Source organism: Leucopleurus acutus (genome assembly GCF_964270905.1).
Source record: "Leucopleurus acutus genome assembly, chromosome: 1".
Classification (NCBI taxonomy): Eukaryota; Metazoa; Chordata; class Mammalia; order Artiodactyla; family Delphinidae; genus Leucopleurus; species Leucopleurus acutus.
In genome coordinates this window covers 10,587,651-10,609,235 of record NC_139142.1, presented here as the reverse complement: position 1 = coordinate 10,609,235, position 21,585 = coordinate 10,587,651, and the positions used below count along the sequence as shown (strand labels likewise).

Here is a 21,585-nt window from a genome sequence, read left to right as displayed (position 1 = left end):
TCCACACTTCCAATGCAGGGGGCATGGGTTCAATCCCCGGTCGGGGAACTAAGATCCCACATGCCATGTCGCACGGCCAAAAAAAAAAAAAATGAAAAAAAAAACTCATTTATTTGAGGACCGATGAGAACTATTTGTGACTCTGTGTTCCTTAAATATTATTCAACCATCATGTTTGTAATGTCCGTGAGCAATTTTGTGAGATATATTTGCACTTTGTAAATTTACTCTTCCATGCTTAGTAATCAGTTACCTGGAGCTCTAAACAGATGGAGGAAAGACTTTGGTCACTCAACTATTTATCCCGTGATAACAAAATTAGATACTTTAATCTTATGGTCTAAACAGAAAAATGATAAATGATAGTCAAAATAGGTAATAGCCATGATTTTTTAATATAAGGCTTATAGAGGGAGATAGATGAATGAGAAATGTATCCGTGGAAGATGACTTTTAATATTGAAAATATACACAGATGGATTGTTTCAAACTACTTGTATAACATAGCAAGTTAAGGAAAATGATCACCTCTAATTCCTTTTGCAAAGCTATCACTGCTGTGAGGACCAATGTCGCTAATCTCAGTGATGCAGCATTGTGGAAGATCAAGAGGGCTCGTTTTGCAAGGAACCGCCAGAAGAGTGTGCGTTCCCTCAGAGACAGCGTGAAAGGGCCCGCGGAGTCCAAGAGGGCGCTCTCCCTCCCTGAGACCCTAACCTCCAAAATCCGTTGAGTATCTTCTTCCATCCTTCCCTTAAATCTGTTTGATGTCTTTCTGAGGCTGACATGTCTTGTTGAATGTTCACAGAGAGTAGTGTATTTAGCAAACTGAGCTCCTTCAGCTGCATTGGCCTTCACTTTCCCTAGAGGGTCCCATCAGGTGTGTCAATGCCCTGGGTGGCTTTTCCCAGTTGCTGGTGAAACAAATCCCCGATCCAGCAGTAGATTGTTTTGAAATGTAGAAGGCAGTTAAGTCCGTTGATGCATGGCATGAGACGCAGGAGAAGCGTTGCTCCTAAGTCCTAGAATATGAAAGTTTCCACTACCACCATTATAACCTAAGAGCTTCCTGGATGAGACTTTGTCAAGACCCATGGCAACTAAGAGGGTAGAGTAGAACTTTGGAATGCATTTTCTTTTCATGAATGACAAAGCCAGCCAACAAGCTCCTAGAAAACCAATAATAATGGTGTTTTCAAAAAAGAAAAAACAGGGTGATAAGTTGAATTTCTGCCCAACTTCACCAGATAATTTATAAATAAAAACAAACATCATTGCCAACTAAAAAAAGACCATATATACTTGTTTTCTAAAGGTCTTTTTTTATATTGCACTTTTAAAGAAAACAAAAAATTACCAAATGACTAGATGAACTGTAATGATTAGCAATGGCTCGTGAATGACAAATAATTAAAAATTCATAACTAAATCATCATGTTAGTGAATAAGTACATTAAATATAATACTAACTTGTAACATTTATTAAATGATTTAATTTTTAAATAATGTCATGTAGTTAATAACACCATAAAACATATTTTCTTATCCTGTCAGAAGCTGAAATGTTTGCTTTTTCATTGACATTTCTTAGAAGTCAGCTTTATGTAACATAACCATTTTTAATCATAAATATGATTTTATTTTTTTTATTGCATTTCTCTCTATTTTATGACAAGCTACGGAAATGTGGTATTTTGAACTTTGGAAGAGTCAATGAAAGCTCTTTAAGCAATCAATGACCCAGCTTTTCAGGGAGCAAAGATAATAACAGATGGCCATTTAAGAATAACCTTTAGCATTGCTAGGCCCAGTGAAACTGCATCAGATTCTAGAAACCAGTAGCTAGATTCAATAAATTACAATTTCTATATGAATTTCCCAGCTCTTTTATAACCTAACTAATCAGTTTGGGATATAAAGTTCATTTATTGTTATTTCTTGTTAATTGATTCACATGACAATTTTGAAGAATAAGAATTGAAGTAACGTTAAAGGATGTTCTTTAGATTCAAAGAAAGCCACAGAACTTCTGTGACGTAAACATCTTGTATGTGATGTTAATTACAAATACGAAAACTAAACTTGCTCCTGCTATCCAGTGCAGTTAGCACTGAGTATGTTTTCTAGGCTCAAGTTGTTTTTAATGCTTATTTAAATAGAGTTGTTGTTGATTTTTAAGCTGTGAGGTTGACCAGGCATGAGCAGTCTGCTCCAGCTCTCGGTGGGACACCCGAACAGATGCCAGGTGGGTACTTCTGACGTTGAAGGGCCGTGTGCAAGTGTCTATCACAGGTGGACAAGGTAAAGAATACGATGTCTCTAACTGGACCAGAGTGATATATTTAGGATTTGAAAGCTCGAAGGGTTTTACGCCTTCGAGATGCTCAAGTGTTTGAGCCCCTGACATGGCAATTCTTTCCATCTTAAAATTGGCAGATGACTTTTGATCCTGTTAACTTATGGTCCAGTAAGAAGCATCATGTTACCTGAGTATGCACTTTTCCCCCGAGAGCCAGTATGACTAGAACTATCTATACCTAGTACTTATATTTGTATGTGTTTTTACACATAGAAATATTATGTTCATATATATCTGCTCTAGGAAAAACATTTCATTTACATTTTAAAAGGTTATACATTTGAACCACCATCATTCACTCATCCCCTTAGCCATTTCCGATTCTTTGCAACTCTTACATGCATTTCTGTCTCTCGAGAAAGGAGGATTTCCATTGTTTAGAGGACCATGGGATCATATTCTGCTTGGTAGAGTGTAACTGTCCTTTAACGTTCTTGATAGATTAACTTATCATGAAGTATCTTAAGGGTTGAAGGGATGCTGGCGAGCCTGTTACAGACTGAATGTTATCTACACACATGATGCCATACTTGCTGGGAAAATTGTGGAGGTTCTGAATACCTGCTTATTTGTCCAGAACAAACCTGGTAACTACCACCTATATATCATGCTATACAACGTTTGGCTTTTCATCTAAGAGTAGTTTTAAAATAAACTTTTCAGAATGGTACCGATACTCTCAGAAGGAGAGTATTTCAAGTAAGGAGACTTTCAAGAACGTATTGTAAAGACGATGGTAGAAAGAGAAGCAGTTAGGCGTGGGAGACGAGGGGAAGAGGGAGAGCCCTAAATACTGTGAATGCACATGGCAGATGTTGGCCTGAGTGCATTTTTGCTTTTAAAATTGATGAGAAAAGGGGAGCACACACTTGGCAGAGTCCCTCTACCTTGTTTTGAGCATCACTCGGGCCTCAATTGTGCTGGGATTTAAAAAAAAAAAAAAAAGAATAAAAATAAGAATTTCTGATCCTGAGCTTCATTTAAAATGTGAAAATATCCATTTTCCCTTCAGTTAGGTCTTTTTGAGATTGGTCTTATGCAATTTCATAAGTTACCTTTATCTTACCCTGTCTTTTCTTTTTGTCTTAAGGCTTAGTTGAAAAGCTAGTCTTTGATTATTATTATCCATTTTAACAATCCAACCGTAGGAGTCCTCTCACATCTCTTTGGAAAAACATGTACATATGTTTCTTGAAGAAAAGCCTTTAGGTGTCTAATTGTCCCATCAAAAGTGATCAGATGGAAAAGGGGCAGATAACAGTATTGTTTAAATTAAATATAAAGCTAATGCTTCTGGAAAGATAATTACATGACACCACCATAAGCAAAACTTGCTTAGATTTGGAAACAGGTGGCTCAGCTTATAAGGCAATTTCAAACTAGTTTTTCATTTTTGCATTATTATTTACTGAACACTGAGTGTTTTAACTTGGAAGCAAAGACACGCCAGGATAATCACAAGATTGTACAGAGTGGTTTGAGATAGTAATTAAATGGAAACTGAAGACCTTGCTATTTAACGAACATGCTTTTGTTTGGTACAAGTAATGAGCTCCTCTGTGCAACACCTCTTATTGATCAGGCCTGAAATAAAGCAGGTGTCCTTTAATTATGCAGCAAGACTTAATTTTAGTTGCTGTTTAGGCTGAACTTTTGGACACTGGATTTACAGTTTATGGCTCTCTGATCTTAGCATTTACATATTGCCCACAGCAAATTTTGCAGCAGAAATGCACTTGTATAGAGGGTAAACTCTGCAAGGCTACTGAAGAGTTGCATTCCTCTGTGACTTTTTTTTTTTTTTTTTTTTTTTTGCGGTACGCGGGCCTCTCACTGTTGTGCCCTCTGCTGTTGCGGAGCACAGGCTCCGGACATGCAGGCTCATTGGCCATGGCTCACAGGCCTAGCCGCTCCACGGCATGTGGGATCTTCCCGGACCAGGGCACGAACCCGTGTCCCCTGCATCAGCAGGCGGACTCTCAACCACTACGCCACCAGTGAAGCCCCCTCTGTGACTTTTATGACAAATCAAAGGCCTTTGTGCATATAAGTAAAATTCATAGACTGTCATAGCTGAAACATTAGAGATATGTTAACATTCTCATTTTCCAGAAGAGGAAGCTGAGGTTCCCAGAAAGGAACAAGTTTCACAAGCTTGTTGGTGACAGATCTGGGTCTCAAGCCCAGATGTCTTGATCTCTCTTGCAAGGCATGTGTGGTAATGCTAGCAGGAGCTCAGCACCTTCATTTAATCCCAATTGATGAAATATACAATTTTACCTGCTAGTCTGAATTTGGTATAATTATAATTAGATATAAGCTGTTTTTTCACCGATGCTGTGAGAACCAGGAATTCTTTGCTTTTGGTGATTCAGAACACCTGTTGAATATTAATTGAATATAATGCAGCAGTTATGATAGGTTACCATTGGACCGTACTGGAAAATTGGTATCAACCCCATGTGATCATGGGAAACTGAGTTATATCTTCTTCCTCATCCCCTGGGATGAATAATTAAACAATAGTAGGTATATAATGTTAATAACGACAATAGCACTTTATGTATATATAGTACCTTTTTATAAAGAGTGTTTTTAATGCAAATCATCTAATTTCGATTTCACAACAACTCTGCATATACATAAAGTATTATTTTTTTTCCACTTTACATACAGACAGGAAAACTGAGGTCCTGGGGAACTAAGTAACTCTGCTTATATAATTTGCTCATGATCACATATAACTAGTTAGTTAGATAGAGACTGATACTTGAGTCCAGGAGACTTTATTTGCTTTCTTCCCACTACAGCTTCTTCTCAATAAATTGGTCTTAGGGTGTCCCTGCCTTGGGGTATGTGAGGACACCAGTCTTATCAGGGAGCTGACTTGGGCACTCAAGCTCCAGTGTGACTTAAGCCCATGAGTGTCCAGACCAAAGGACCTTTCCCGACCAGGACTTATAGATTGGTCTAGAGCTATCCTAATCCCTAAAGGGACATATATACTTTCAATTCTACTCCAGCCTGCAGAGAAATCTTGAGATCTCTTGGTCTGAATTTGTGTCAACAAGAGAAGGTACCCAGTACTGGGTAGCACTGGTAAAACTCTCTTGTATTTCCCGCCTCCCTCAATGTCCAGCCTAGAATTCCAAATTACTTCTCTTTGCGCTCTCTCTTTCTTTCTAGAGGTGGTTTACATTTCATGTCTTCACTAACTTGCAAAATGCCTATTGATCATTAAGAGCCAATAAATCAAAGAATTCAATTGTTTTTATAGGAATGACCTTGATTGAAATGATAGTTTCGGAAAATGACAGTTTCTATTGACCAAACACTTATTGGGCACCTGCTGTACTAGAAAATATGAAGAATGTAAAGATACATCAGAAATTTTTGTACTCTCAACTTGCTTATAGTCAAGTAAGGGAGATAAAGTATGAACATAGGTGAACTCTCATCTCGTGTGAAAGTGATAGTACTACAGGATCGTTCACGTCAAATGCAATGGGAGGAGAGCTGGAGGGAACAAGGAAGGTTTTGTGGACAGGTGACTCAGCCAGGCCTAGACAGGTGGATAGGAGGTAAATGCATGGTGATAGGATGTGGGATGGGAGAGGCAAAGGCAGGGATGGGGAGCACATGAGGCTATGCAGCTAGTAACCGGCCCCAGCTTTACGGCCCTCCTGTGGCTCTGTGCATACAGAACAGAACTGCTGTGAACGAAGCCTTAAGTTGTTTTAATGAGCCACGGAGACCAGTGAGGAAGTGTAGTTAGAACTACCAACATAATGCAGACTCATTTATAGTGCTTGATCGTTGGTTTCTCTGGACCAAATGCAGAGTAAACTCATAGAAACTTCCTTGCACTACCTAATTGTCACTTGTCGGCTTGACAGAGGGGTCCGTGAGTCGACTTACAAAGAGGAATGTTCCCTATTTCCCTACCCACTTCCTTGCTGTTGGGGACTTCATCAGGTTTTTGCCCATGTAGAAAAGATATGAAATATTTATTTGAATTCAATGCACTGTAAACATATACGAATTATGAGCATCTACTGTATATCAAACACTGTCCCGTATTCTGTGAGGGATGTAAAATTGGATAAGACATACCACTTGCCTTCAAGGAGTCTTTGTTCTTACAGGGGAAATACAGCAAATGGATAAAAAAAAAAAGTTCCGCCTCGCATAATAGTTATTTGCCACATGAGAGTTGGGAAATGCTAAAGGAAATTTTCCTGCACTCTTTTCCACCCATCTTCCCTCCTTTCTTATTTTTGGAGATGTGTAGATTTAGGGACCCCAGTTGCTGAGAGGAGGGTGGGCATGTTAATAAGAATGGCTTCTAGGGACCAGATCCGTAGGATAAAGTTGGGGGTGCGGGTGGAGGACCACCGTGCAAGGTGAAGAGAGCATCACGAGCAAAGACACCAAGGTGGGAAAAGGCTGGCTCCGTTCTGAGATCCAGGAGTAGCCCCGTGTGTAAGACTGTGGAGCATTTAGGGTGGAGCAATAGGAGATAAGGCTGGAAAAGCAGATCCTGGTCCTGCCTGGTTTCACATCTTCTGAATAAATAAAACTGTATTATACCGTGGCGTTTCAGTCAGTTGTGCCCCTCTGTGGACAGGTCATGATGGACCCGGTCCATGTTAAAGTGAGGGTAGGAGTAGCTCTGCCCCCATGATAATAAAGATTTTTACATTTTTCTTTACAAAAATGATAAAATCAAATCCCTTAACCTGTTAAATCTCTATAGTTAAAACAGATATAGGAATTTCACAGACTAGAATTCAAAAGGAAGTGTTTTAATTGTCACATTTAGAGAAAATATTATAGGCATTTAATTTTAAACTGGAAATTTTGTATCTTTTATAGATAACTAAAATAGTAATATTGTCTTTATCCATAAAGAAAATTTCAGCTTTCCTAAGCTCATTTTTCTTAGGGATTTGATTAAGGTAACTTTTCCTGATGAAGGGTGGTGTCAGTCACATGCTTACACTATTTTTAAAGAAAGACAATATACAAAGCATAGACTTGCAAAGCCCACACTTGGAGGGGTAAATTATTGGAATGAAAAGAGATTTCTTTCACTTTATGCAAAAAGTTCCATTAACTAGTTCTTTTTTCAGTACATTTAATGGTTTGTGAAAGATCACTCATTACTGGCTATTCCGGGAAAGCAAAGAGCAGCAGACTTAAAGCTAACCGCTGCAGATGGATGAAGATGAATCCAAAATGAGGATGGGGCCTTTGTGAAATGATACTTAGTCATTAGGAAAATATGATTTGATGGGAAAAACTAAGGTTACACACTTTGAAAATGAATGTCTACTTGCAATGGGGCGAAGAGATTTGAAATATTTAAACTTGAAGCCTGATAGTGTATTTTCTAGACTTGAACTAGATAGGAGGAAATAGGGAGCCGGTGTCCTAGCTGGGCCTTGTCTGGATCTCCCTTTCTTCTGTTTGAGTCCCCTAGACTCTCAGGGCTAAAAAACAAAGTTGCATCTCCTTCTCAATTCCTCCTCAGTTCCATTTTTAACTTTGGAGTCAAGCCAGTCTAGACTTGGAGGTGGCTGAGCAGGGCTGAGTGATACATACTCTCCTAAACCTTGACCCCCAGAGCTAAAACGAATTGAGGAATGAAGCTATATCATCGTAACAGCCATTGCTTGCTGCTACAATAACACTGAACCCTGCAGGTAACCTAGATTCTCACACTTGTCACATTCTTGGCCCAAGCTTGCCCAGAGCAATACCCTCCTGCTAGTTGTAAAGTAATACTCTGATGAAAAAAAAAAAAAATCAAGACTAAATATTTTTCAATGCTGAAAAGATAGTTCTTTAAACTTTTAAAATAAGGATTTGGTCTGATCTTCTATTTCAGACATTTAATTTAATTATAATATACAGTAATGCTTTACATTTATGACCTTTCGTGAAATAGGGTGTTCCACATGAATTGATTTTTTTTCCTGATGGGTCATGCATGCCTAATAAATAATGATAATAGTAACAATTTATTGACCACTCTCTGCATGTGAAACAGTGTAATAAACAAATCCTCAGGTTTTATTTGAATAATTTTTGGTTAAAACTTCTCTAAAGTACATTGCATACATTTATTCCTTCATGAACAGACTCTATGAGACCGAAAAATGTTGTTAATGTCCGAGAGTCATATTGAAGTTTGTTAGGTGATTTCCCCTATACTAGAGGTTCTTAGACTTAGTTGATTCTGCTGCCTCTTCACTCATTGTCAACTATCCCATCTCAGTGTATCACTTTTGAAAAGATCAACATTCTTCTGATCATCTTGGGAAAACTAGACAACCAAGCATGTAACCTTGCGTGCAGTTCTAAACTAGTAAATTTGGAATTTGACATTACCTTCATGCCACTACTTCGGAGAAAGTGTTTAGGCTTGAGACAGCTAATTTCCGTGGTCTCCAGGAAACATTTCTTCTATCTTGCTTCTCTTGGCTGGTCCTAGAAGATTGAGATTTTTGCCAAATTAGTTGAGGCGTTAAAGGATATAAATTACTACCTAGCTCTTGGTTGTATCCTGCATGCCATAATTAAAATGGATAGAATCAAAGTTTGGTTTGTAATGATTTGTAACCAAAGCTTGTCATTATTTAGAACGTTTCCTCTCAGGATGAGAGATGAGAATGCTGGTGTGTGGGTCTAACCCACCAGGCAAAAACTTTGTTTCCAATTTAGAAATTCTCATGTGGCCTGTCAAAGGAAGGACAAGAATGCATATAGGGAATTTTGAATAAGGCCCAAAACATAAACATAAATATGGAAGAGCAAATCTCACTCTTCCTTCCCTCAAAGTCCTAGACTAAACCAGATCAGAAAAGGCAGAGAACAAGGGGAGACAGGGTATAATTTCTGACTTTGAGAAATAATAGAGAAAGTCAATGTCAGGGACCTACTCAGATACAATTATTTGTTAGGTTAAGAGTAAGTCAAGGGCTAAGGCTTTTTTTCTTTCCATGTGAACTTTCAGCTCACCTTCATGTGGTGTTTTTCTCTGTTTTTAAAAGTTCATGCTTCTTTCTTTCTGTCTGTGCCCTCCCACCCCTTATATGTTTCTCATTACATACAGCAGGGCTTATAATTTGCTATATCTAATTTTGACCATATCATTCAAAGAGTACACACTGCTAATAGCTTAGGATTTGGAGAAGAAAACTTTTCTTTTTGCATCAGCTGATATTTGAACGTAACTGAATTGAGATTATAATTTAGACAAAATAACTCAATGGATGTTTTAGTCGCTCAGTAGATTTTAGGAAAATGATTTTTGTGGTTATTCTTACACGCTTATTTTACAAAGCTGGAAGGGAAACTTCTCTTTATTAGTGAGGATAAAACTTTGCCAAGATATTCAAAAATTTGCTAAATGCAAAGTTTGTGTAGGTATTTGTCTTGCTGTTTGAAGATAACTTTGCTTTACAGTGTCTCCTTTTTTTTTTTGCATTCCCTTATTCTTCCCAGATTACTTGGTCATTGTAATTTCCACTCTGGGACCAGTGCTTTGCTCAGTAGGCCATATTGTGCCTTTAAGTTTGTCTAGAGCAGACCTTTAAATATTTAGAGGCTTTATCGATATAAAGAATGAAATAGGGTGCTATGGTGCTTCATTGATCAGTGAGTTTTTAGTGTAAACTTACCTGTGGGGGAACCACCCACCGATGGCCTTTCTTGTACCGACAGGCCAACAATCCCCTGAGAATGACAACACCATCAAGGACCTGCTCCCTGAAGATGCTGGGATCGACCACCAGACAGTGCACCAGCTGATTACCGTGCTCATGAAGTTCATGGCCAAGGATGAGAGCAGCGCCGAGTCAGACATCAGCAGCGCCAAGGCCTTCAACACGGTCAAGCGGCACCTGTATGTCTTACTTGGCTACGACCAGCAGGAAGGTTGCTTCATGATTGCACCTCAAAAAATGCGCCTGTCAACTTGTTTTAATGCGTTTATTGCAGGAATTGCCCAAGTAAGTGTAAGCTTTCAGGAGTCATGCCGTTAGGCTTTTAGTACAAACAAGTCATTAAATTCCATTTAGCTGACATGGGTTAAGTGTAAAGTTTTGCACAAGTTACTTTATTAGGCAGGGGTACGTGGAGGACATCAACCGCCTGATATCATAAAGGGAGTTGGGGATTTTGGGGGGGTAAAACATACAGAAAACTTAGCATTTTAATCTTTTTTTTTAACATCTTTATTGGAGTATAATTGCTTCACAATGGTGTGTTGGTTTCTGCTTTATAACAAAGTGAATCAGCTATACATATACATATGTTCCCACATCTCTTCCCTCTTGCATCTCCCTCCCTCCCACCCTCCCTATCCCACCCCTCTAGGTGGTCACAAAGCACTGAGCTGATCTCCCTGTGCTATGTGGCTGCTTCCCACTAGCTACCTATTTTACATTTGGTAGTATATATAAGTCCATGCTACTCTCTCCCTTTGTCCCAGCTTACCCTTCCCCCTCCCCATGTCCTCAAGTCCATTCTCTAGTAGGTCTGCATCTTTATTCCCGTCCTGCCCCTAGGTTCTTCATAACCTTTTTTTTTTTCGATTCCATATATATGTGTTAACATATGGTATTTGTTTTTCTCTTTCTGACTTACTTCACTCTGTATGACAGACTCTATCTAGGTCCATCCACCTCACTACAGATAACTCAGTTTCGTTTCTTTTTATGGCTGAGTAACATTCCATTGTCATTTTAATCATTTTTAAGAGTACAGTTCAGCGGCAGTAAGTATATTCACATTGTTAGGTAACCATCACCACTCTCCATCTCTAGAACTTTTTCATCATCCTAAACTGAAACTCTGCCCATTAAACAATAAAGAAGTGTGGAAGTTTTGTTTGTAGGTTTTTTTTTTAAAAATCATTTTCCTTTCTTGGCTTCAAGTGGAGAGTTGAGTTAATCACCCAACTTACTTCATGTCACCTTATCATCATTGGCTTTTTTCATGTTTCTCTGCTACTTCTAACTGCTGTATTATACATCATGGTATACATTTTCCATGATGTAACTATCCACTCCCCCAGTGATGGATACTTACATTGCTCCCAACTCCTCACCACCCTATACAGATCAGCAATGAACATTCTGTACGTGCACCTTATTCACCAGTGTAAGAATTCCTTTGGGATATGGGTCCAGGAGCAGATGTAACAGATCATTGGGTATATATATGCCTAATTTGACCAGTGTTACAAATCTCACTGTCCGAAATGGCTGTCCCAATCTGCAAAGGGTGTAGAACTTGGGGCTAGAGAGAAATGGATATGAATTTCAGCTCTGCCACTGTTATTAACTGTTAAGCATCCTTGCTTCTTTGCTCACTGGTAATAGATTTTTGGGGGAAAGATTAGAGACAGCATATTGCAAACGCCTTAATCAGTGCCTATCTCATGGTAGGGACTCAGTGATGGTAGCTGTTATTATTTAGCTCAAATAGATCATTAATATAATGAACACAGAGGAGCAAAGGGGGAGGAATATGTTTGTCTCTTGCTGGTGTTGATAACTAGATGGATCTTCACTAATACTCAGCTGTCTATGATGGAGAGGGAATACATCATTTCAGATACCAAACTTTACCTCCCTTCCTCCCTCACTTCTCTCTTTCTGTATTCACATTATGCATATTTATTTTAGATATATAAGAAAAAAATTAAAATGCAAATGTCCAGGAAACCCATGACAACTATAACTTACTAACATTTTGGTGTATGTCACTGGCTCCAGATTTACATACACTCATATATACATGCATACATACATATGTGTGTATGTGTATATGTGCACGTATTTTTTTATAATAATGGGGTCATTTATACATACTGATATATATATGTGCCTGATGTGTGTATGAATATGTATATATATACATATATGTATCTTTTAAACATAAAATTTATTATGAAGTTCATATCACGTAAATAAATTTGTACCATGTTCCATTTAATGGCTACACAGTATTCTGTTGTCATATAAACAATCTTTTATTTAATTCCATATTGTTGAATATGGAGGTTGTTTTCAATTTGCGGTGGCTATAATGCTGGATATCTTTATGCATACATCTGGGAATGCCTGTCGGATTATTTCCTTAGGATATATTTAATTGCTGTATTAGAGGCTATGTGCTTTTTCCTACTTCTGAATACATGTTTCTAAATTGCTCTCCTGAAACGTTGAGAAATACTCTTGCTAGTGGTGTCTGAGAATGCCCATTTCCCTACATAATTACCAATACTATGTGTTTTCATTGATTCTAGTTTAATTCTAGTTAATAGTTTAATAGGACATTTTAAAAGATAAAATTTATTTTCAACAGATAAGTAGATAAATTAAATAGGTAAGTAGATTAAAACTATTTAAGTTACAAGTTGTTAAATTTCTTGTGAGCTAGGATTTTTCCCCCTCTATATGTACTGGCCATTACTATTACTATTTTGTGAGATACCTGTAAAATATTTCTCCCGTGTTTTGATGGTTCAAACTTTTCCTTTTGGCTTATAAATGCTCTTTATAGTTTTCCTTCAGTTATTACGTTTTTTCCTATTTCAGGTTATGGACTATAACATTAATTTGGGAAAACACCTTCTCCCCTTGGTGGTTCAGGTGCTCAAATACTGCTCTTGTCCTCAACTACGGCATTATTTCCAACAGCCACCTCGTTGTTCTCTCTGGTCCCTAAAACCTCACATCCGGCAGATGTGGTTGAAGGCCTTGCTTGTCATCCTTTACAAGGTGAGTTGCTGTAGTCACTCATTTTTTGGGTGGAATGATTCTCTTAGAGAGAACATTTAAGAGATCTCTGTAGGATAGTAATTTGACCTTCAGAGGAAGATGCATGATACACAATTAGTGTCAAGAAGTAAAGAGCCATTGGAATAAAAATAGAAATGTAGACCATGCCAGTGTATACTCCAAAATGCTTAAAGCGAAATCTGATGAATATTGATCAATAATCTCTCTTTATGCTCAGAACCTCATATCTTATCTATATATTGATTATTATGTCAGAAAACAAGAAAACTATTTAAAATTGTATTCATACACCAAATGTTTATGCCAGGTAATTTTCTTGAAAGGAATTATAACTACAAAATGGCATGCATTGCCATCCATGATTTGGTGCAAGAGGAAGGGAATACAGTCCCTTGTCAAAATAAGGCCATGATAAGAATTTATGTTTCTGCTTTTCTATATTTTTCTTTTTATTATACCCAGAAGAGACTGAGAAAAATATCTAGCAAGATCAAGTGGAAAAATTTACCCTTCAAAATAACCATTTATATTTTTCTCCCTCCATTTCATTGAGCAGTATCCATACCGAGACTGTGATATCAGCAAGGTCCTGCTGCATCTGATTCACATAACAGTCAATACACTCAATGCACAATATCATAGCTGCAAGCCCCATGCCGCGGCAGGACCTTTGTACAGTGACAACAGTAACATAAGCAGATACAGCGAAAAAGAAAAAGGTACTTTACATGTCTCAATTCTGTCTCAAACTTAGCTTGCATACGTAATACATTTCTGGACAATGTTTTTCTTAGATGATAGAGGAGCCCCCCCCAGATATCATTCTGGAGTCAAAAAATGACCTACTGCTTCATTAATTTTCCAACTTTCCCATGAATGTTGCTGCTTTCATTATTTAAAATGAACACTCAAGAGAAATAATTGATATGCTTCTAAAGCCCCCTTCATAAGAAATCGTGTTTTGTAAAAAAAATTGTCTGCTGTTTAGTTAAGGAGGCTTTGTAAACCTTTTCCTATATGTTGGAAACATCTTGCTTTGGACTGTGAAGTAAATCTTGGTTGGCACTCAGTGGAGCCATAATCTTGTCCATCTCTAGTTTGCTCCTGACCTTGTGCTCATAGATTTGAATGGAGCCTAAATTTGCTGAAATGTTTTTTCCTCGCCTCCTTATTCAATAAGAATTAATTTAAGGCAACTGAAATGAAACATTTTTGCTGCATAGGTTTAAATTATTTCCAGTATCAACGCTCTTTATATTGATAGCTTTTCGGCAAAGGAGGCAGTAGAATGAAACTTTAGATAAACTTCCAGCCTGGATGTTTTCAGGCGAGAGCTGAAGAGCCAAGGTGTGTGTCTTTAGTGCATGTCGCAGGGTGACTAGACTCGTAAAAGGTGACATCATCAATCCAGTCCTGGGAGAAAGCCAAGTGCCCCGTGGCCCTTTGTGGTGTTAATAGATTCCTTTTTGGTGGGACTGCTCTGGAAATGTCTGGATAGGAGGGACTGGAGCCAGTGTTCCACTGTTCATTTATTGCCAAAAGGTCCAAGAGCCTAGGTTGGCCAGAGATAGAGCTGTCAGAACTAAGTTCATTAAGTTCTGGTACCATTCAGATCCTTCCTGAAGAATATCTTAGGCCCTAGTTTCTGGGAAATTAGACAGATTCAGTTGAACTATAGATGTCGTCAATGTGGGCTCAGTGTTTGGGCCAATCCCAGATGAACCTTTCTGGATGGGAGGAGCCATCTTGAAGTCTTTCCATCTCTCTCATTCAGTACATTTTGAGAATCATTTCCAAGTTATGTAAGGGAAGTTACACAATGATTTCTTCGAAAAACTGTATTTTTCAAAGGAGAGTATTTTTAAAAAGGAAATAAATTAAACAGATCGTGTTGATAGGCTTCCTCATCATCGCAGAAGTTCACTGGGAGTTTTGTATCCATTTTGATCATTAACGCTTATTTTTTTATTTGACCAAAAAGATTATTATGATTACTTTGTCTAACATCTACTGCTTCAAATTTCATTAACTTATAGAATCTTGTGTTTTAAGACAGGATCGGTCCTTAAAACTTAACGCTATGCTGGTACTCCCCTTATACTCAAGAAGTCTTAAATAATCATAATCACACCTGAGGCTCATTTTGTCAGATAGGTAGATATAAATATAGGCCAAATACTATGATTTCAGTGATGTTCAACTTGAAGAGTAGGCTAATTCCATTTACTGTGGTATTAAATGCACTTTTGTAGCCTTTTCTCTTGCTGCTTTGTACATGGCGTTGGCCTTTCTAAAGGATGCAAGAAGAAAATTTATTCAGTGGACTTCATGGGTTGCAAAATAGCAACCTTTTCCTCATTACTGTGTTTTTGGGTTTCTCTTTGATTTAAAAGTAGCCAAATGTGGATAGAAGAGAACATAGAAACAAGCTTGATAGGACTCTAAGTGACCAGTTTGTTTATGAGGCCTCAGGACCATAAGAGTCAAAGATTCTTTCTGGGATTCATAATAGCTACCTGTGGCAAACTCTTACTTTAATATGGGGAAATGTTATTTTCTGTTTTCTTTTTCCTTTGTTTATCAGTCCATAATCATTTGTGGAGCGTTTGAGATGACCGGTGGCTTTTCTAAGCTTTTTCTGTGTGTTGTGTGTTTCATTGCCAAATGTAGAGTACAGTATTTTGCATTCACAAAGTTTAAGGTGCATGTACTGTTAGGCTGTGTCTATGCCAGTTCTCAAATCCCAGGAAGGCATATATTTTTGGAAGGGGCAAGATCCACTCATTTTGTTTAATTTTCTTTTGCCAAATCAGCCTGAAAATTCACCCAAAGCAGGCACATTTAAGGAGTGTCCCAGATTCCTGACATGTATTGGTTATCTGGTTTTAAGTACCTTGGAAAAGTTTTCCCATGAAGGTCCCATTGGAATATCGAGATGCCTGTCTTGAAAATGCTGCCCACTGTGACATGAAGTATGAGGGGCAAACTTGTAACAGTTGCTCTGTTCAACGCATGAATAATTTGACACCTGAATGAAATGCCAAGCCAGGCTAGACTTGGGCTGGTTTAGAACCACCCCAGGCTGTGTTCCATAATGCTTTCAATGAAATGCTTGTGTAGATACAGCCTAAGAGAGAATAACCTCTTAAGTGTAATTTTGACTTTCTCTCCCCAATTAGAAGAAGATAGTGTTTTTGATGAATCTGATATTCATGATACACCTACTGGACCCTGCAATAAAGAGTCTCAAACTTTTTTTGCAAGATTGAAAAGGATAGGCGGCAGCAAAATGGTGAAATATCAGCCGGTTGAGATGAATGTTCAGAGAAGTATGAATTTTTTCCTCTTAGTAGTTTTATGCAGAAATGTTGTACTCTACCATTTTTTGGGGGTGAAATCTCAATTTTATTATGTTACTACACATTTTTAATACCGTTGATTTGATATATATGTATGCACAACCAGTATATATATATATGCACTTATATATATACGTGAATTGACAGATACATCATTAACGTCATGATCGTCTTAGAGGGCCATTGCTTGATTTGATTTGTTGCAAAATGTTTGCTTCTCTTCCACACAATTTGAATAAAGTTTCCTAGATCCGCCTCAGCCAAAAGCGATCCCCTCTCCTGTGCACGAATGAACAGAGCTGAGGAATTATCCCGAAGCCTGATTTCAGAAATAAGATCTTAAACTGCCTTTTGGGGTTCTCTCATTCCAGAGTTTTCTGGGTTTTGAAATTAGAATGAACCTTATGAAAATTTGGCCGGGAAGTCAGTTTTACCTTCCGGTAGAGCTGGGATTATGATTATGGTTGATGCCAATTGTATGCCCAAGTTTGAGGGGAAGAGAAAGGTGAAATCTCCAAGTAAAATAGTACTAGCTTTTTCTGTTTTAATCAGGTGAAATAGAACTGGCTGAATATAGAGAAACGGGTGCATTACAAGACAACATTCTACACTGTGTGAGAGAAGAAAGCATTCAGAAAAAAAAGCTGCGCTCTTTAAAACAAAAATCTCTTGACATAGGGAATGCAGACTCCCTCTTGTTCACACTAGATGAGCACCGTAGGAAGTCCTGCATAGACCGGTGTGACATAGACAAGCCTCCAGCCCAAGCTGCTTATTTCATGCAAAGACAGCATGACCATGGACGGTCTAGACAGAACTCTGCTACGAGGTCTGACAATGCCGAAATCCCCGAGAACCCAGCTCTGGAAGGTTTTCAAGAAGCTCGGAGGCCTGTAATACCAGAAGTTAGGTTAAACTGCATGGAGACATTTGAGGTGAAAGTGGATTCCCCACTAAAGCCTGCTCCCAAAGAGGATTTAGATCTGATAGACTTGTCCTCAGATTCAACATCTGGGCCTGAAAAACACTCTACGCTCTCAACATCGGACAGCGACTCCCTTGTGTTTGAACCTCTTCCCCCTCTCCGAATAGTAGAGAGTGATGAAGAGGAGACCATGGACCAAGGGGACGATGGTACCTCTGGTAAGGATGCTGCTTCCTCTCCCTCCATCCGCAACCGCCCCTCTGTCCTCAGCCTCAGTACGACGCCCCTCGTGCGAGTAAGCGTGGAAGACTGTTCCAAAGACTTTTCTTCTAAGGACTCAGGAAATAACCAGTTGGCAGGTGACAGGGACCCCCCTCTCATAGCTCTGGAAGACCCCACGGACTCCGAAGAATTATCAAAGCCTGAGGAGCTGCAAGGGTTTTCCTGTGGCAGCCCGCTCACTCTTAAGCAAAAACGAGACCTCCTTCAGAAGACGCTTGCTCTCCCTGAGCTGTCACTGGACGATAACCCTGAGCCCAGCACTGAGGAAGCGAAGCCCGGTGGGCTGATGCCAAGTTCAGGGGCAAAAACTGTCCTCCTCAAAGTCCCTGAAGATTCGGAGAATCCAATGGAAAGTGAGAAGCCAGACGCCAGTGCTGAATCAGACGCAGAACAGAACCCTGAAAGGAAGGCAGAAGAGGAGGGAGCTGAGGAATCTGAATTTAAGATTCAGATTGTCCCCAGGCAGAGGAAACAGAGGAAGATTGCGGTCAGTGCCATCCAGAGAGAGTACCTTGACATTTCCTTCAACATTCTAGACAAATTGGGAGATCAGAAAGATCCAGGTGAGCGCGTCTCTCTTCTTTCTCCCAGCCTTACGTTCAAGTTTCTGCATTTTAGGGTCTTGGCACTGATACGCATCAAACTCTCAATTTTAAAATGTCAAGGAATGACATTATAATTCCTTCATTATCACTCTGAACCCTTCCTGCTTACTGGAGTGTGTTGGATTCAGATGTGGTTCTATTGGCTCCATAAAGGTTTCTGTATTGGTTGTTTCTAAACTCTGCACTCAATTCTTGATCATCCTTGACAACAAGAGGCAATGATTAATTCATATCAAGACATTCCAAGTATCATTTTCGTTTTCCTCAAACAGCAAAAGTCATTAATTAAACTCTTATTGCTTTCTTTTTTTTCCTGCTATACTTTAGTGAATTATGATACAGCTAAAATATCATGAAGGGCTAAAATAAAGCAGAGAGTGCTTGGAATGATTAAGAATTGACTGTATAGTCATTTAGGGTCTACACTGGTTACATATTCTAAGCAAGTATCAGCAGTCTGGCAGACATTGTGTGCCCTCAGGAACCAAAAAGAGCCCAGTTACAACCTAGACTGTAATCCATGGTCACCAGTTGATGGTGAAGTTGTTATAGTAGGAGCACTTCCTGCCTCAAATGCTGTTTCTTGTGTTTCCTTGGAGGCACTGTTTCCAAGAAAGATTAACTTGAAAAAGTGACAAGCTGGTAGTCCACCTCATCCTAAAACACAGTTCTCTGCTCTGTTATCATAATACTGATCAGAATGTTGTGTCATTTCTCAGGCCATATTTTAAAAAAAAAACAAAAAAGATTGTGAATCTCTAGAAAAAATGAGATTGGCCAGGGATGATTATTTTAGTAGATCCGTAGACTACAGAACATTGAGCACTGGCAAAAATCTTGGGGACCTCTAGTATAATCCCTCATTTCCTATAAGAGGACACTGACACTCGGAGGAGGGGACGTGCCCTGCCCCAGGTCACACAGCACTTCTCCCCCACTCCATAACAAAAGCAACTCCTCAGAGAACAGACTCAGCCCTTTTATTTGCCCCGGGCGTTTCCTGAGCTTTCCAATTGTTCTCTACTTCATAGGACAGAGCTGTGTACCTTCAAGGGGCTCTGTAAAAACTTGTCAAATGAACATTAATGTATTTGGAAAAGGCCATGCTCCAGCCAGGCAGGGGGAAGAAAGAGATTCTCATAATAACAAGAAAGTATAAGAAGGTTCCTAGGGAAACTGGGACACCCTTTTACTATTTGGAGCCAAGAAAATTGTTGCATATAGATGGAGCAAAGCACTGACCTAGAAACTGTGGAGGTCTATAGGTGGGTATATAAGAAACCATATAAGGTCTGTAGGGTGGGTATATAAGAAACTATATGAGGTCAGTAGGGTGGGTGTATATGATATATAGGTTGTATATAGGTTGTGGTATGTATGTTTGTGTGTGTGTGTTGCCTTCTTTATTCATCCTTATGTCAGGTTGTTCCCCAGGCTACCAGGGAGGAGATTGGTATTATATTAATATATTTGTTACCAGAGCAAGAAGGAAAGTATCTGACAATTAAGATGATATGTATTTAAAATTTTTATAATATAGGTTATACTGTCATAATCATTTTATATCTGCGTAGTGTCCCACCTGCCACAGACATGCAGAGCTACCCTTCCTTGCTGGGTGTTGGAAGGAGGGCCATGTGCTCAGAGTAAGACTCAGGCTTCCCCAGACCTTCTTGCCTCTATCAGTCATAGTCAGGGGAGGCCTGGACTCACAGCCTTGCCATTGCTAATTGCCTTGAGTCTGCCAAGTCTAATGGCATTGTGTACTTTCCTTCTGTTCATGTCAGTCCCTGCAAGAAGCTCCAGATCACCCTTCATCTCTCTCACTCTAATTTCCATAAGGCCTTGCACATCTCCTGTCCAGATCCTTTCTCCCACCTTATCGCAATTCCTGAAACTTTTCCTCCATCAGAAATTCATGGTCCTTCATGTGCTCTGTTTCCTTTCCCTTCTTAGTCTAATGGAAACCCAGCTGTTCCCTGAGGAAGCGTGTCCTTGGACTAGGGCCGGGGTGTAGGCATCTTCCTTGCTCATCATTTCCCCCTTCAGACCATTCCTACCTTGTCTTTAAAAACACCCAGCGCTGAATCTCACATTACTTACCCTGACTTTCTCATTTATTGACAATTTTAATTCCTGGCTCTTTTTACTCTTTCCTAAACTATTCCTGTCTTAATTCTTGTTGATTTCAGTATTAATACACATAGTACAGTGTCTTAGTACAGTGTTTTCTGACACTCTGGCTTCTCAGTTCCTCGAATTCGTCTTCCCCAGAGACTTTTTTTTTTCATCTTCCACCCTCACTCAGTTACTTATTCCTATGGTCATATCACAGAACTTGTTATTATCAATAACTGCAGCCAGTCCGTGGTGTCAGTCCAATGTCTCCCATTCTCTGATTACCATTTCCTCTCTCTCTGGACAGCACTGTATTGATCCTATTGCCTCTCACTGTTCCTCCCCTTCTTCATGTCTTCCCTTCTCAAGTCAATCATTACAATCCCTTCTTGCCTACATCATTCCTGACCTCTGCTTTTTCAGACTTGCTTGGCTAAACACAGCCCTCATCAAATCTTCCTTTCCATCTACCAACACCTGTACCTATCAGATGAGTATGGCTGGATAAAAAAACGCATAACAATATTGACTGGTCTTATTTTAAATTCATGACCATGAACCTCAACTGGGTCCTTAAAGCTACCTGGCATCATACCGTATTTCCCTGGTCCATTCACGTTTCCATTCTCCTGATTATTTCATAGCTACTTTTCTTTCCAGACTTTCAGTATCTCTTCCTATTTGACATAATCTGAAGAGATTTCCACATCCTCCTACCCCTTCCTCTGCCTCCCTTCCATCAACTGCACCCATACACCTGGGCTTCCTAGCTGGGGCTGCAAGTGAACTGTGTTTTGGTCTGAAGTCAGCCTTTCCACATGTGGACATGATTCCATCTCTCTTACTTACTCAAGGATGTACGCCCAGAAATCTCCCCTCTTGCTCCTCCCTTAGTTTTTTCTAAGGTATCTTTGACTTGAATATACAAACGTCATCTTATTTCTCTCTTTTTAAAAAAGCTCTTGATCCTAATTCTCCCCATTATTATCCCATTTGCTTCTTCCCTTTTAGCAAAAAGTCCCCCCCTTTTTATTGAAGTATAATTGACATACAATATTATATTAACTTTAGGTGTACAACATAGCAATTCAATGTTTATATGCATTACAAAATAATCACCATG

The 21,585-nt window shown here is 39.1% G+C and overlaps 1 protein-coding gene across 4 annotated transcripts in view; it reads left to right on the top strand.

Moving 5' to 3' along the window:
- UNC79 (unc-79 homolog, NALCN channel complex subunit) overlaps nucleotides 1-21,585 on the top strand; it is a gene marked incomplete at both ends in the record, with an annotated part of 201,032 nt that overhangs the window by 108,452 nt on the left and 70,995 nt on the right. For 2 of the 4 annotated variants that reach the window (XM_082852780.1, XM_082852779.1), the window contains 5 exons: nucleotides 549-728; nucleotides 10,088-10,374; nucleotides 12,970-13,152; nucleotides 13,730-13,892; nucleotides 17,085-18,302. In XM_082852780.1, the coding sequence (XP_082708906.1) occupies nucleotides 549-728; nucleotides 10,088-10,374; nucleotides 12,970-13,152; nucleotides 13,730-13,892; nucleotides 17,085-18,302 (2,031 nt within the window). Of the gene's footprint in view, nucleotides 1-548; nucleotides 729-2,179; nucleotides 2,246-10,087; nucleotides 10,375-12,969; nucleotides 13,153-13,729; nucleotides 13,893-16,352; nucleotides 16,503-17,084; nucleotides 18,303-21,585 lie in introns of all 4 variants that reach the window. The other 2 variants (XM_082852777.1, XM_082852778.1) reach the window with 2 other exon arrangements.